Source organism: Carassius gibelio, chromosome A20 (genome assembly GCF_023724105.1).
Source record: "Carassius gibelio isolate Cgi1373 ecotype wild population from Czech Republic chromosome A20, carGib1.2-hapl.c, whole genome shotgun sequence".
In the NCBI taxonomy this organism is placed as follows: domain Eukaryota; kingdom Metazoa; phylum Chordata; class Actinopteri; order Cypriniformes; family Cyprinidae; genus Carassius; species Carassius gibelio.
In genome coordinates this window covers 26,593,929-26,612,408 of record NC_068390.1, presented here as the reverse complement: position 1 = coordinate 26,612,408, position 18,480 = coordinate 26,593,929, and the positions used below count along the sequence as shown (strand labels likewise).

General features: G+C 33.5%; 1 protein-coding gene across 2 annotated transcripts in view; it reads right to left on the bottom strand.

The window, feature by feature from the left end:
* LOC127939074 (sodium/potassium/calcium exchanger 4) overlaps positions 1 to 18,480 on the bottom strand; it is a 36,603-nt gene that overhangs the window by 11,043 nt on the left and 7,080 nt on the right. For both annotated transcript variants that reach the window (XM_052536073.1, XM_052536074.1), the window contains exon 3: positions 4,486 to 4,562. In XM_052536073.1, coding sequence (XP_052392033.1) covers positions 4,486 to 4,562 — 77 coding nt within the window. The remainder of the gene's footprint in view (positions 1 to 4,485; positions 4,563 to 18,480) is intronic.

The window sequence follows — 18,480 nt, the reverse complement described above, 5'->3', positions numbered from 1 at the left end:
CACTGTCAATTCCAGCTCATTAATATCTTAATTATTTCTCCTAAATACCTCATGGAGATTTTTAATTTAATCTCTTGCTGCTTGGATGTGAACTGAGCTCAGAGTTGCTAATATACCATAGTCTGCAATCGAGAGTCAGAGGTTTCATTATGAACTCAAACATTTCTCATCAAATACTCCTGGACACAATGATTAAAGTTATACGATTCACATTCATTTTTAGCTCTGTAGTTTTATGCTCAAAACAGACTTTTCTCAAGTATGTGCATAATAACATTAAAATTGCATGGAAAACTCAAACTTAAAAAATGTGGAAATACTGAATGTTAAAGCTTTAAACGTTGAAACATTTTAGCGTAATGTAAAAAAAAATTAAATATTTTGCCTTGGTAACTAACTGAAATAAGTTTAAGAACTAAAGGACTAGAACTAAAACTGAGAAACAAAATAAATTGAATATAAATAGAAACAAGAATTTAAATTAAAAACATAAAAAATTGCTAAAACTAAAATTAAAATCTAAAATAAAATGTAAAAATAAAAGCTAATTCAAAATATTATTAAAAACTATAAAAGTATACAAATAACACATTTTATTTAAGTATTTATTTAGTATATAAACACTTAAATTAAGTGTATATAATTGTTATTTTAGTATCGCTGATATATACTATAATAGTATTTTTAATTAGATTTTATTTTTATATTTTAAAAATTTTATATTTTATGTTTTTTATTTTGTTTAAAGTTTTAGTAATGTTGTGTTTTTGTAATTTCTATTAGTTTTTGTTTTTCATTTTTATTTTTAAATGCACACATTTGCGTTGTGCTACTCTTGTACTAAACAAAAATCACAAAAATACAAAACAAAAGAAATCAAAAACAACCACTTCATTCAGGGAGAGTAATTAATGACAGCAAATAACTACCCTATTAGTAATGAATCCCTTTAAAAATAACAAATAACACATTTGAAGGAAACTCTTAGCCCCCGTATTGAGGTTCGTTTCCACCACAAAAATGGAATGATGTGCAACAGGATTGCAAGCCTAAAACAATGCATGAACTATGCATTCACAGTATGTTTCTGACCTTACACAATATACTGACCCAGTGTGTCTCTATTCACGTCTCCTAAAACAAATACTTTCAGGAAAAGCACATGTGAAAAACCTCTAAAACCCCTGAGAAATGAAAGCTTCCAGAAGCCCGCTGGTTGCATTCACCTGCCGTTTATCATGGCTGTCAGCTCCAGAATGCTGTCTCTCCTCCACTGAACCCGTTTCCTCCTCTGCATGCATAATGTACCCTTGCTCTCCAGGCCTGACTGGAATTCACAACTGCATTCACTGCAAAGCCTTTCTTCAACTAGCTTAATGAGCCGCCATTCCAATACATGCTCCTGTTTATTCTCAATTTGAAACCAAAGCAAACGCAAGCAAACATTATGATGACCTTCAGTGATGAGGATGATGGCAGCATCATAACATTGCATAACATAACATACCTCACGTTTTTTGAGTGATTTGCACATAAAACAGCTGTAGTTTCGTTCTTCCACCCTTATTCCTCTCTGTAAAAATTTACCGTAAAAAATACTGTATAATTGACCTTTAAGATGTCTATACTATATGCGATGGCCTCCAATTACTGACAAATGGGAAATAAATAATAGACTGAAATCTCCAACAAAATCTACATAACTGTCAAAAATAAATGTATATAATATATAACGTTTATATATATATATATATATATATATATATATATATATATATATACATATACATATATATATATATATATATACATTTTGTCACCCGTTTAGTTGTTATAGACACCTTGTTTCTGTGTTTTTCCTGTCTTCTGTTTTTTTTTAGTTCCTGTGTGCCCTTATTTGGTTATGTTCCTGATCTCGTTTAACCTCATTAGTTTACCTCGAATCACCTGTGTTTAGTTAATTATCCTGATCTGTCTTTGTATTTAAGTTGCTCCCTTTCTGTCACTCATTGTTCGTCCACCGTTATATTAAGTTGAGTTTTCCCTTTCTTATCTGCCTGAGTTTGGAGTCCATTATTAAACTGAGCGTTTTGGATTTTACCTTCTGTCTCCTTTGCCTTGCTACTGAACATAACCCATGACAATAATATAAATGTAATATGATTTTTTTTTCTTCAATATCAGGAATTAAATTGGACAATAATAGATAATTTTTGACCAAGCATAAGCAAGAAAAGTATTTGTGAAGTCACTAAAGGTGAAAAGTATGGAAGCCAGTTTCCGCCACTGAATAAAAAAATAAAAAAGGAATTTGCGACTTTTTATCTCACAATTTTGACATTTTTTCTCAGACTTGCATGATATAAACTCACAATTACAAGTTAGAAAGTCATAATTGTGAGATATAAACTTGCAATTCTGAGAACTTAGTCTTCAAAATTTGAATTTAACTCGCAATTGCGAGTTTATATATCTCAGTTCTGAGAAAAAAAATCTGAATTTCAAGGAAAGAAGTCAGAATTGTGTTATTTTATCTCACAATTGTGACTTTATGACTCACAATTCTTGTTTCATTTAAAGTTTTTACAGAGAGGATTTTTTATCTCTCTTTTTATGACTCCATAAATGAGAATATAGTCAATAGCAAAAAAAACTTCACCAAATATTTATTAATAAAACGTTAATCATAAATCAGACACGCTACAAAATACAAAATCTTACTTAGTATTTTTGCCTTGTTTTCCATTACAAATAACGAAATATTCTTGAATCAAGACGCATTTATTTGAGAACCATAATAACTTAAAATTGAAGCACTACAGAATGCCAGAGCGGAGTCCAAATCTTCTGCTAGATCTATCTGCTCCATTCGACACTGTTAATCATCAAATCCTTCTGTCCATCCTCTCATCGCTGGGCATCAACGGAACTGGACTCCACTGGTTTGACTCTTACCTCACAGGTATTTCCTTCAGGGCAACCTGAGGAGGACAGGTATCCAAATCACATCAACTGGTCCGTGAGGTTCCTCAGGGATCAGTTCTTGGACCCCTCCTCTTCTCTATATACACTGCATCACTGGGACCCATGATTCAGGCACGTGGTTTTTCCTACCTTTGCGATACTGATTACCTGCAGATCTACCTCTCATTTCAACCAAGTGACCTTGCACCTGCAGCTCAATCTGGCAAAGACAGAGCTTCTCATCTTCGCAGCTACCTCATCAGTACAGCACCAGTTTACCAACCAACTTGGCTCATCAACGATAATACCATTGAGTTCAGGCAGGAATCTTGCAACAGCTTCTCATCTCTCTGCACTGGCATCAAGTTCAAGACACTGGTGCTTGCCTACAGGACAGCCACGGGCTGCGCACCATCCAAAATTAAGATTAAGTTTATTTTTCTAACCCCATTAGCAGATATTTTTTCTTGTTTTAAGCAAAAAAACACACAAACAATTTTTATACATTTTTCAGAAAACAAGACTTAATATCTTAAGTCATTTTGCTTTCCAAGTAAATGTATCTCGAGTCAAGAATGTTTTGAAAACACTAAGAAAAGTACTAAGAAAATAATTTTTAGCAGTACAAATAAAACATTGCCAAACTTTAAAGTATAGACAGGAAAAAAACTGAATGTTTGGTGTACCTAAGTGCTGCTGAAGTGGACTCATTTTGAGAAAACAGCATTGAAAAATATGTATAATAAACTGAAATAAAGATGCAAACTGATAATGTGATGTGTATTTTGGATATTTTCTTTCAAATAATCTGAAGAAATACAAGTGATAGAAGCAAAATGACCCCATATTTAAAAAATGCCCATTGCATGAAAAAAAATGTGGTTTTGCGTGTGGTGTCATGCTTTAAGACAGCCAAAATAATCAACATATAAACATCAAATGTGCCAATAAAACTCACTAGCATTTATCAGATGATTTGTAGGTTCTGCTTAGGCATTTTACAGACTGTTTAATCATAAAAAGCATCAATCCCCTTCATGAGCAATAACTTTACAGTAACAAACAGCTTAAATCATAGTTCATCATTCCATTTCTAGCCACAGGGGGCACCAAAGGACAGAAATCCCACACACGGGACACATCATGATTGTTTGTGTGAATGCATAATTCAGACCTGAGCTGTGCGTGATGCAAACATTAGAGCATTAGAGCGGCTGCTTTACATAACCACAGGCAGATTTTAATTGTGCTGCTCATGGCTGGTGGAGTTAAATCTTGTCATATTAGCAGTGGATTAACCCACACTGAAAACAGCAGAGACGCACGCTATTAAATCACAGCAGGAAGCAGGAGTGAATCCACATCATTGTGGTGACCAAATTCACTCTTTTATACCTTTACAAAACTTCTGTGCAAAAATAACCCAGATAAAATTTCCCACAATTTTGCAGGATGCAATTTTCTAAATGTTCTTTGCTAACCTAAGGAAAGAGAGAGAGAGAGATAAATGGAGTTTCTTACCGCTATAATATGTAGCATTACAGCACCGCTCTTCCTCTCATCATTGGTGAAAATGTCATCTGGAAATTCACGAATGGCTGTAAAAGACACAAACAGACATTTACAGTCATGCATTTTATCCAACGCAACTTACAGTGGATTCTGCTAAAAATTCCTATTCCTTTAGAAATATTTATTCTCAAATCAAGATACATTTACTTGAGAAGCAAAATTAAAAATAATAGTAATAATACTAAGTTAGCTTTTGCTTAAAACAAAACAAAGTCTCTGTCATTGTGGTCAGAAAAAAAGTAAATGGCTACATGAACTCACTTCTGATACATTTTTTTATTTATAACGATCATTTGCAACGATCTCAACCGATTGGCTGAGGCCAGCCTAAAAAGATGCTCAGGACAGTTGATGGACCACTGCTGCGTGCCGTCACAAAAGCTTATCTTTTTCACATGTTTTTAAGCCGTACCGCTTGTCGATTTAAACATTAAAGCATCCAAACACAAGATGCGGAAAAGCTAAACAGAGTAGCTGGTTACTCGCTCGCTGTGTTTTGTGTTTCGCACGAGAGAAATAGAGAGCCGCGTATCATGAACAACGACACTGAACCAAGCTCTCTTCTGCGAAGTTCTCCTCGAAGTCCTTCCTGCACCTGAACGAACACATACCAATCGCAGTTTGAACAAACAAATAGATGTGAAAGAGCCCAATTCAGTACCGCGCTGTTCAGGAGTTCTGGGCTCACGCAGAGAGAGGCGTCTCAAAACACTTGAACATCGAATTTGCTTCTTTCTGCTCTTGTGCCAACAAATACATACAAAATATGTCAAAATACCCGCCTTGGAAATTAGGCTCGAAAAAACTGTCAGTTATTTCTTAAGTCAAAGTAAACAGTTGCGTTGATCGTCTCTTAAAGTGACCTAATTTAGCTTCTATCTGCTGTAATGTTAAGCCAAGATAATGAAAATGGAAATCACTCACTGCTCTTGACTGAATTACTTTGTAGTTTTAACAACAATTTATGCACAGTCAAACCCTAAATTATTCAGACACCAGATATAATGTTTTATATATATATTTTACTAGTAGGTACAGGACACTATGATACATTTATGTAAGTGAGTAGGCTATAGCAAAATTTAGTGAACTGTGACATATTATACCCAAATAATCTTCATACAGTGAACTACTAGTGAAATTGATAAAAATGCATTCCTATCAAAGTTATGGCATTATCAAGACAAATTTGTTCTGACACAGTTTAACTCTAAGTTCTTGTCATATTTAATATCCATTTTAGAAACAATAGCAAATAAAACTGTAATAATGTGAGAAATGTTGAAGGTCTGAATACATTTTGGTTTTATAGTATATATTTCATTTTACATTGAAGACAATCCAGTGCTATTTTACATTTAATTATTTGGTTTCTGTACCTGGACACTTGACCAAATTTGAAATTTTTTTTTAACTTTGTTTAAATAGCACAAATAAATAAAAATGAATGAACATACAAATTAAACAATTCAAATTCAAATTCAACCAGTGGTACAACCTTCACCGGGTCCCCGCAAACCCCATACGGCCCTGAGGGTAAGTAACTATTAATATAATCGTATGATGTATATAACTGTTATAACATTAATTAATGTGTCTTATACGTTAATAATTTTTTAATACATTAAAAAAAGTTTTTATTCCCTTTAGTCCGTTTGTTTCCCCCAGAGAATCGATTGTAAATGAATGCTGTTCCTGTTTGTTCGCCATCATTAATACATTAAAAGATTAGCTGCAAACCTTTTAGACAAGTATTACTTAAAGTTAATAAAAATGTCTGATGAAATGTGAAAGTTTGACGAAATCATTAGAATTAAAAAAAAATGTTTTAACTGTGCTTTCTCTCTACTTTTGTCATTTAAAGGCCTTCATGCAGAAATTGTATTTAAAACCCTTCATGCCATCTGCACCATACCACACTAATGAAAAAATGGTGTGCACATCATACACGGAAATGAAGCGGTCCTTCATTGACATTCAACCTGTAAGTAAAAGCAACACTTAAAATTACAGTGCCCAGTGTAGTCAAGTCACCTTTATTTATTTTGCATAAGACACAAGTTGTACAAATCGTTCCAAGAAGATATTAAAAAAAATAAAATAAAATGATGACAGAATTTAAATTTTTGGGTGAATTACCATTTACCCAATGCTCATGCTCTGAACTCTCGGACTGATTCAAATGATCCGCGAACCCGCTTTGAACTCTCGAACTGATTCAAATGATCCGCGAACCCGCTTTGAACTCCCGGACTGATTCAAATGATTCGCGATCCCGCTCCGAGCTGCCGCACAGACTCAAATGATTCGCGAATCCGCTCCGAACTCCCGAACTGATTAAAATGATTCACGCTCCGAACTCCCGAACTGACTCAAATGATTCACGCTCCGAACTGCCAAACTGACTCAATTATTCGTGATCCCGCTCCGAACTCCCAAACTGACTCAAATGATTCGCGAACTCGCTACGAACTCCCGAACTGACTCAAATGATTCACGCTCCGAACTGCCAAACTGACTAAATGATTCGCAATCCCGCTCCGAACTCCCAAACTGACTAAAATGATTCGCGAACTCGCTACAAACCCCCGAACTGACTCAATGATTCCCGACCCCGCTCCGAACTCTTGAACTCATTCAAATGATCCGCGATCCCCCTGCGAACTCCAAACTGGCTCAAATTATTTGCGAACCCGCTTTGAACTCCAGAACTGACTCGAATGATCCGTCGACCCGCTCCGAACTCCCAAACTGACTCATATGAATCACGCTCTGCACTCCCGAACTGACTCAAATGATTCACAATCCGAAGTTTCCATCCAAATCAAATTATTCAGAATCAATTTCGAACACAGTATTTTTCACCGTTTGCTCTAATGGTGTTCAGCACATTCTAGAAAATATTGCATGTACAGTAATTCCAGTATTCCATACAGAACATTCACCTACTGTGCACACCATACATAATGCAAAAAGTACTATGACAGCTATGCTATGCTATTCCAACCATAGCTGACTTCAAGGCCTCAGATAACCCCTGTGCAGCAGGACGTCATTAGAAATGCCAGAACATGCAAAAGCAGCCTGTCCTTCACCATGAGTCAACACTGTCTCTCCTCAGCCAGCTCTAAGAATAGCAGCATATAGATTAAACTCCTGGACAGGTGAAGGTGACTTTTATGCTCCATTTCAGGCAGCGGATTCATTAAGCGGCCACTCATCACATGTGCTCTTAGTTTAGCAGGGAACATATCAATATTTCTTGTCTGAAAACATGAACAAGGCTGGCGAAGGGATGCAATGATTAGAGCTTCATCAGACATGATCAATCTGTCTGATTTCACACTGACGATTTACATGCGCCTTTATAATGTGATTAAAGCAGTGCTGTTAAACCAGAGCTCATGTTAACTGAATACTGTGATTATGTTAATGTGATTAAACTCGTAATTAGAGTAACAATAATCACAGTGAAACCCAGACAGATGCACAGCAAGAAAACATGATAGAACAGAAACAGTACAGCTTTACATAACAAGGCATTGCGTAATAAAAAAAAAAGACACCAAGTTCTCTAGAACCTGTCAACATTTACCATTTATAGCAAGCAAATAAAAGCAGCAGTTTAGCTGTGTTTCGTTGGGGTACAAAAGAGAAATGGTTGTTTACTGCCACACTTCTTACAAATAGTATGTAAATGGTACTGAACAGGTGCTTAAAATAGCATCTTACAATATTATTCTTACTCTTTCTGCAGTATATAATGCATATAAACTACTTCTGATCATCCCTGAGCCTCTTCCGACAACCAAGGATGCAAGTATTTGATCAAAAATACAATAAAGACAGTAATATTGTGAAAAAATAGCCGTTTCCTATTTTTATATATTTTAAAATCTCATTTATTTCTTGTGATCAAAGCTGCATGTTCAGTATCATTACTGCATTTATTTGAAATGTAAATCTTTTTGTAACATTATAAATGTCTTTACTGTCACTTTTGATCAATTTAACATGCACATTCTGAATAAAAATAAAACATATTAATTTATTTATATATTTACTGTATGTTTTGTATATATCTACTTTGTTCTTCACAGTTTATGGGACATAACATTTACATTTTCACATTTTTTACAGTATGTAGTATTAGTTAACACTGCACAATATACACAATTTCTTTAAAATAGTAAGTGTATGTGTAGAAATGATGCTAAATTTAATTCAGAAAGTGTTATCTAATTTAATGTAAACACATTTTTTAGTATATGATCAAAGAGTTTCGACAGCATTTAAAAAATTAATAAAGAGAATAAAGCCTATATTTATTTGTCTAATGTTTTGAGAATGAAGAAAATTACGAAAATAAAGTAGTAACTTTATAAATGACCAGAACTAAGTCATAGCAATACGAGTATAAAGTCATAGAAATACAATAAAAACAGGATTTAATCTTTCAATGCTACAACTTTTTTCCTAAATTTGACTTTATTCTTAAAATATGACTTTGCTCCCCTAATTTAATTTAATTTAATTTTTTTTACACAGCACTAAAATGCTGTCATGCTGTAGTAATTCAAGAAAAAGATGTAGTATACTAATACTACAGGTTCATTCTTTACACTGGATTTGGATGATAAAGTAAACAAATTGCATTGTGGGATATAGTAGCATGCAATGCACAAATTTGTACAATGTGCACAGCATACATATTTTATACAACAAGAATAGTTGAACACTGCAGATATGTGCAGTCGTTGCAGTATGTGAAGTGGACCAGAGCTGATTTAGTTTTGTGTTTCCGCACATTACTTCATGAGACTGTCAGTCATGTGTGAGAGAGAGTCAACACGTCATGTTCTCCTGAGACACACACTCATCTGTGCTCATCATGAATTCTCTCACAATAGCTCAGTGTGGAGACTCACTGCTCCATTGTGTCGTGGTTAAACGGACGTTTGGCTGCGATGTTTCGGCTCGTCGCATTTCTCCAGCTTCCGATCATCGCAGGCCATTAGCGAAGCATGAATCTCCCGTCTGAGTATGCAGGGAAGATCGCTTCAGTTTCCAGTAATGTGAAGATAAGTGTCCTTCACTGTAGTACACCAGAGCCAAAGATGTCAAGATTATCAGTAAAGAGGAACATGTACATACACAAATCATTAGATATGAACGGACGGATGACCAATAGCATGATTATTAGTGGTTTCAGTGGCCTTGCAAGTGAAAGTCCTAAGTCTGATTTCTATGGAAGCCTGTTTCCCTCACAGAATAGGAAATAATGGTAACTGCAACTCACAATTCAGACATTATGAGTCTATATCTCAATTCTGAGTTTATATCCCGCAATTCTGCATTATTTCTTGCAGCTCTGAGTTTGTATCTGGCAATTCTGCATTTATATATCACAGTTCAAAGATTTTATTTTGCAACTGAGAGTTGATATATAATCTGTTTATTTCTTGCGGTTCTGCTTTTACATATGGCAATTCTGAGTTAATATCTCACTATTCAGTTTTTTTCTTGCAATTCTGTATTTATATCTCGCAATTCTACACTTATATGTCGCATATCTGTAATAGTTAATACCTCGCAATTGTGTGTTTATATAACATAATACTACATGGTGTCTCACAACTCTCTGAATTCTGGGTATCTGGGAACATATTTTGTGTTTCTATCACAGAACAAAAAATAAATAAGGTAACTGCAACATTTTATCTCACAAACACTTAATTTTTTTCCCAAACCACTGAATGAGAGGAAATAAGACTTTTCAAAGAAATGTGATTTTATATCACAATTCTGCATTTATCTCTCACAATTCTGACTTTATATAGGAAAATGTCAGAACTGTGAGATAAAAGGTTGTTTTTTTTGTTGTTGCTGGTGAAAACAAGAAATTAGAAATCAAAAGTCTTAAAACCTGGTTGATTTGAAGCATCATTCATGTCAGATGAGATACACACTAAAGTTCAACCACTGAAGTGGAGTTGGATGGATATTGCTTGCCATCATGTCAGAATAATGCAATTAACCTCTTATCCTGTAATCTTTCAAATGTATTTGCGTGTTGCATAAGAGAGATCAGTAGATGGGACATCTGTTACAGACGCACGTTTGGACAGACACAAGCACTTTATAAAATCAAAAGGCTTATGGGAACAACAGAAATACATCTGGACAGATAATAGACTGATCTCACAGTGCTGGATGCTTAACAAATGTACAAAACAACTGGAGCACAACAAGAACACACTTTTTAAACAAGCGTGAACACGACAATGTGCATGTGATAACTGAATGAGCAAGTGTCAAAAGTTTTTTATTTTGTTTGTTTCTAATATTTCGGTCTACAAGTGGCTAGCCAAGGTTTCCAGCATTTAAAATAATAATAATAATATACAAGTAACATACAACATATAAATGATAAAAAAAATAGATATGTTAAATTAATATACAGTATAAATATAGAAACATTTATTTATTTTTATTATTGCTATTTTTATTATTATTACTATTTTTATTGAATTATATAATAATATATAATAAATCATCATATAATTATATTTAATTAAAAAAATATATTTATATTATTTATATTATATAATAATAATAATAATATAATTATATAAAATAATTATAAGATATATGGTGGTAGTAATAATAATAATAATAATAAATATTATTATTTTCTTATTACATATTCATAATTATAATCCAAAATGTTACATTTTCTGAACAATATTAGACTATTAGAATATTAGAATATTAAAAACAACCTAAAAAGAAAGTTTTCAAATATTCAATATTATGTGTGATTTAAAAAAAAACTTTAAAAAATAAACAAGTGTAAAGGTAAGAATAATAATAATCATTAATACTACTATTATTATTGTTGTTACTGTTATTATTATTATTAATAATATTAATAAACAATGTATTATAATCCATATTTTAATTTCCTTAATTATATTACACCTTACAGATGACCTAAAAAGAAGAAAATTTTGACAAATTGAATTGTTTTATATACATTTTTTTATATATAATTTACTTGTTTTATATAAAAAATACTATTCTAATAAAAACTATTTTATATATATATATATATATATATATATATATTCATAATTATTATCCATAATTTTAACCTCTTTACAAATGAACTCACATCATTTTAAATTATCTAAAAAAGCAGCAAGGTTTTACCCACATACCGTATGTTTTATAAATTACTGTGAAGTACAAAGCTCAGATTTAATATAGTGTGTGTGTGTGTGTGTGTGTGTGTGTGTGTGTCCAGTGAACCTTGAGTGTCATCAGCAGAAGAGGCCAGTGCAGAAAAATCAAACGGCTCAAGTGTGTAATGAACTGAATAATGAAGTAATGGAGCAGATGAAAGAGAGAAAGAGGGAAACTTTTCTTCATACGAGAATGACTCGGCTTAATTCACAAATAATCGAGAAATTATTCATATAATACTAGAACTACAGCCCAAATTCAGAACGACACAAATCCAAAGCTACAAAATGCTTTTACCTTATGACTAATCACAGGTTAAGTGTGAATGTTTCAGGAGTTTGAAAGGTGCTTCGTACTGCTTTTAATCAGTTATGAAGAGTTATAAAGCTCAGCTCCAGAATAGCAGTATGAAACAATGCAGTGCTAGAATGTAACCAATCATAAATTAAACAGCATTGCCTCATTAAATATTCATGAGTTTAGCACACGCACAGAAAGTGAGAGAGAAACAGTGAAAACTAACTCAAATCCATATGACATTATCATTAATAGATGATTTATGTAGCAGCAAGTAACTTCTAGTATGAAACAAATGCTCTGCTTTCAAATTTTGTCATTTTTAAAGAAATTTTAATAATAAATACAGTCGTGTAGTCGACCAATCATCTTGTCTTTTCTTCTTTATTACTAGTTACAGCACCAAATAAACCTGACTAACATCAGAAGGTATGTTGTTTCAACCGCAGAAAGCTGTCATTTTTTCAAGTGCAAATCCACCCACGTTAATCTACTAATTTCTAAATGGCTGTGCACCAAACAAACCAGGCAGGAATGGAATAACAATGTGCATTTGTGCTAGGGATAGGCAGATCAATCCTGAAGTATCAATATATCGATATTAATGAGTATCAAAAGTTATTTTGTTTATTTGATTATTAATGCATGGAATATGCATCGCATTGGACGAGTAATCTGTTTTAGTGAGTAACTGTGTAGGATCGAACTATTTTCCTGCTCATCTGAAAATGTTGCAAGACAGAACCAATCAATCACAGAGAGCGCTTACTCACTGCTGACAGTGCATTCAAACAGTGCTGCATTTCACAAAAGTATCATAAGAAAGCATCAATGCTTTTGGGAAATGCAGCCCAGAACAATGCTTATCAAAGGACAGAAGAAAAAAAAAACATATTCTTTAGTTATTTGTGTGCTGTTGTTGCCCAATCAAAATAATTAACCTTTTAAACATGCAAATATGAAATATTTATGTAATGCATTAATTATGCCTTTTTAATGCATCTTAAAATGCATCATTGTATGACGAATACAATTATCAGTAATTGTAACCACAGTTATAATAATTTAACTAAATCTATTATTTACTACATCTTTGAAAATTATAATTTTTAAAACACAACAAACAACCAATTTCAGACGTAACTGAATGTGAATCAACAATAAATTATAAATTTGGTTGTATTTTAATCTATAAAAAGCATTTAAAATATAAAACATTTTATAAAATAATGTAAAAGTTAAATGTAAAAATACAACATAAAACATGTAATAAAATAACAATTTATGCAATAGAATTAATATTTGTATCAAATAGTAATATATACAATATATAATCATAATATAATATAATATAATAACAATAACATCATAATATACATAATATTAAAAAAATTATATATAAAAAAATCATATAAATAATATATAAAGTAAGTGATTATCTACACTCAAACACTGCCCCTGCACACTTGAAAGTGTAAATTAAACATTAGTATGAAATATGAATAAGTATAATTTAGAGTTATTTTCAACATATAACACTTTCAGCACACTAAAAGCCTTTTCCAAGAAGTTTTGTCTCTAATTTAATCCCCAAATTTATCAGCTAAACTCACTAATGGACTCTTCCAGACCCGTCCCAAGTAGAAATAAGATATAAATGCACATAATCTGTGTGCAGACTGAAATGAGTGTGTCAGGACGTCTGATCGGTGGGGGTTAAAGGACACACGGCTGGTGGACGCTGAGCTCAGAGTGATGACTGGAGATTTGTGATGCTGACTCACGGTGTCTCACATGAAGACTCGAAACAGAAACACACACTCGTCACGCCTCTGTCCCACTTCAGCACTGCCAAACGTGCTGGATCTGAACACAATGAACCTGCACTAACATCCATCCTCAATGTCACAACAATCACCCTGCTTTCCTCAGCCAAAAAACTCAACAAAAACGCCTATGATAACAACCATTTAAGCCAAAAAGCAGCTTGTTAAATTTGCCAAGTATCCTGACCTGAGACTTACATAACCCAGAGAACATCCCCCACAGAAAGAAATAACATCATTTCAACACTGAATACTGTATACACAGACTTTTCTGCATTCAGAACGAATAAAGACTTATTACTCGGCTCATATGTTGTATCACTTCATACACACTTTCTTCTTATGAACATGCACACAATTAAAAAGTAAATAATATAAATACTATTAAAAAAAATACTGTGGCAAGCCTATTCTATTCTATTCTATTCTATTATAGTTGCGTTTATAACAATATACTACACACACATTATAAACAACGTTAAGGGAACATACAAACAAACATAACGCGAGTGTGTGTGTGTGTGTGTATGTATATGTATATATATATATATATATATATATATATATATATATATATAACAATAATAATAACAATAATATTTTATATATTAAGAATATTTATAAATATGCATTCTGACTTATTTACACTGTTAAAGAGTTAGATTATCATACTAAACATGGAAAGTTCAAAAAAAAGAGTTGGAGTATTTCTGTGCCAAATCCACTCCTTCAGGGTTCTTGTAAGTCCCAGTGTTAAGGGAACAGTGGATGCAGTTTGTTTCTCCGGGCAGCAACGCAGTTGAGCGAGTGTTTTTGTTTGTTTGTTCCTGGAATTTTGGTGACGAATGTTTTTAACAAAACCAATAAAATGTAAGTCAATAAAGTTTTTGTTCCTGTTTTATTTATGTCGATGTCGATGTCAATCGCTACGCAAAAGCATCACAAGCTCGTGACTCTTTAGCTCCGCCCACAGCACGCCTATAGGAGCTCTAGCAGTCTTTTATAAACCTGATAAAACTCTTCAGAGATATTAAGGATGCAATTCTACTCTACAGGTACTCAAGATTGACATAAGATTGGCAGAAACTGTGAGCGTTATGTTAAACATTTATTTATTACCAGTTATTCTTTGCAGCCTCATTTTTTTTGGAAGTTAAAATAAAACAAATTTACTTTCACGACGTAAACACACTTTTTCAAGAGATGATGTTATCCACACAAACAAGCCACAGCGTTTGAGGACGAGTCAAGTTGCTCGTGGCCGGTCAGTGTAGAACATAGGGGGTCATTATACACATGTGTTACCCAGTGACGTGGAGCTGTCACAGTGGGATTCGAATTACTCGAATGACTCGTTCAGGCTGTTCAGAGTCCATTCTTTCTTTGGGAGTATAATGAAATGCAGGTCATTTACATTCACTTACAGCTATTTTGCACACTGCATAAAAATGAGTATTTGAAATGGGACAATAGGAACACTTTAATATGGAGAGAGCTCAACGCGCTGCAACTTCAGAAAACACATGCAAATAGAAAAAGCACCAGCAAATCAAGAAAACATCTTCATCACTTTGAACCAGGTGCTACAAATGCAAACAATGCAAACAAATAAAGAAATGGACTGCAAATGCTTACAACACAACCAAATTAAAAATACATTTTATTAGCAGTGCATTTCTTTGTTTGGTTGTGTTGTGAATATTAGCGGTGCATTTCTTTGTTTGGTTGTGTTGTGAATATTAGCGGTGCATTTCTTCGTTTGGTTGTGTTGTGAATATTAGCGGTGCATTTCTTCGTTTGGTTGTGTTGTGAATATTAGCGGTGCATTTCTTTGTTTGGTTGTGTTGTGAATATTAGCGGTGCATTTCTTTGTTTGGTTGTGTTGTGAATATTAGCGGTGCATTTCTTTGTTTGGTTGTGTTGTGAATATTAGCGGTGCATTTCTTCGTTTGGTTGTGTTGTGAATATTAGCGGTGCATTTCTTCGTTTGGTTGTGTTGTGAATATTAGCGGTGCATTTCTTTGTTTGGTTGTGTTGTGAATATTAGCGGTGCATTTCTTTGTTTGGTTGTGTTGTGAATATTAGTGGTGCATTTCTTTGTTTGGTTGTGTTGTGAATATTAGCGGTGCATTTCTTTGTTTGGTTGTGTTGTGAATATTAGCGGTGCATTTCTTTGTTTGGTTGTGTTGTGAATATTAGCCGTGCATTTCTTTGTTTGGTTGTGTTGTGAATATTAGCCGTGCATTTCTTTGTTTGGTTGTGTTGTGAATATTAGCCGTGCATTTCTTTGTTTGGTTGTGTTGTGAATATTAGCCGTGCATTTCTTTGTTTGGTTGTGTTGTGAATATTAGCGGTGCATTTCTTTGTTTGGTTGTGTTGTGAATATTAGTGGTGCATTTCTTTGTTTGGTTGTGTTGTGAATATTAGCGGTGCATTTCTTTGTTTGGTTGTGTTGTGAATATTAGCGGTGCATTTCTTCGTTTGGTTGTGTTGTGAATATTAGTGGTGCATTTCTTTGTTTGGTTGGTTGTGTTGTGAATATTAGCGGTTCATTTCTTCGTTTGGTTGTGTTGTGAATATTAGCGGTGCATTTCTTCGTTTGGTTGTGTTGTGAATATTAGCGGTGCATTTCTTTGTTTGGTTGTGTTGTGAATATTAGCGGTGCATTTCTTTGTTTGGTTGTGTTGTGAATATTAGCGGTGCATTTCTTCGTTTGGTTGTGTTGTGAATATTAGCGGTGCATTTCTTTGTTTGGTTGTGTTGTGAATATTAGCGGTGCATTTCTTTGTTTGGTTGTGTTGTGAATATTAACAGTGCATTTCTTACCATATACCATATATATGTATTACATTTGTAATCCTTTAGCAGACATTATAAATAATAGTTGAGACTGTGTATAATTCATACACTGCTCAAAACACCCTAGAAACATGCTAGCAGCAACATACGCAACCACAACAACAATGCTATCACTTTAATATGGGAAAATACCACCCACAGGAATCCAGTAGATATTAAAGCTACAGTATATAGCCATATAGCTTACATAAAACAAGAAAATGAAGGTGACGAAAGGAAAGACAGGATGCGATCACTGTTTGTCTAACACGCTGAAGACGAAGAGAAGGAAAGAGTCAAGCGTAATCTTCAGAGATTATAAGATTCCCAATGTGTAATCTTGACGACTGGCATGAGATAACTCAGATTGATTAGTTAAAGGGGTCACATTTTCTTTTTTTTTATTATTTTGTACTGTTCTCTGAGGGCTACTTATAATGTTAGCACAATTTTACATTAAAAAAAGGCAAAAGGCTCTGTTTGGATAGACATGACGGATTGTAGACTCGCAAGTAAACGCCCACTGTTATGATTCATCCATTCTTTTCTTAATGTTGAGATCAGAAGGAAGGCAATGCAAAGACTCTGTTTTTCCACAGATTGTTGTCTTTCGAGGATCTTTAACATTTGGTTTCTGTGTAGACCTGCATTTGCGCAAATCAGTGGGTGGAGCTTAAGGCAGAGATGTAGAATCTATGGGCGGGGCTAAAGAGACAGTGATGTAGAAGTAGGCGTTGATCTTCTTCTGTGGAGGCGGGGTTTAGCCACACTCATCCAATGACCTCTTATAGGTCAAAAGATCAATTTGGATTTCTCAGTTCATGACCTCTTCAATGACTAAAGATGAGAAACACAAACTGATGCAGATGCAGATGTTGAAGTGTGCCATCGCTGGAGATTCACAGATAAGACTTTTTACACCAACAGTCATGTTGACTAAAAGGGAAAGGCCTTAATGTACGGGATTCACTTAAAGTCAGATTTTCCTGCTTCCCTTCGCTGAATGATCAAAAACTCAGAAAAGTCTTAAAATCGTGAAAATTGACATAATAAAAAGAGCTAACCTGGAGCTCACATACATGAACCGTAAGTCTTGAATAAAATATGGCTTTAGCTTTAATCCAAAACCAAGTGAGTTGCATTATTTTGATTATTAATGCATCATGTTGTTATCTTAGCAACATCCTAATGCTCAGAACATCGCTGTCTCACAGGAATCCTTCACTGTCTGATACGTTTACCCAGTTAAGGAACAGTTATCTGCTCTTTACTAATGTTCTCAAAACATAATTATTTATTGATCATGGAGCCTGCCTTATTTCTGGATGTTTTTAAACATTATAAATGAATATTGTTTAAATTAAAAAAAAATAACATTACAATACTGTTTGCATGTTGCCTTAATTTTCTTACAATAACAAAAAAAGTTTTTTAATTAAAACATGTAAAAAAGTGACATCTTGAACAATCAGAAAACATTCAAAAATAACGTTTTCATAATGTAATTAAACGTTAGCAAAATGTTGTTCGAAAATATTTAGTTTGCTGGGAAAGTTATCAGGTCTTTAATAATTTTCTTAAAATGTTATCACAAAAGCTTTTCCTCATGGAATGTTTATTTATGTAACATTTAAAAAAAAAATTACGACTACTTTTACTACATTCAAAAGTAATTTTCAGTAATGTTTGCAAAATTATCATGTTTGGAATGTTTGGAATGTTCAGAAAACATTTAAAA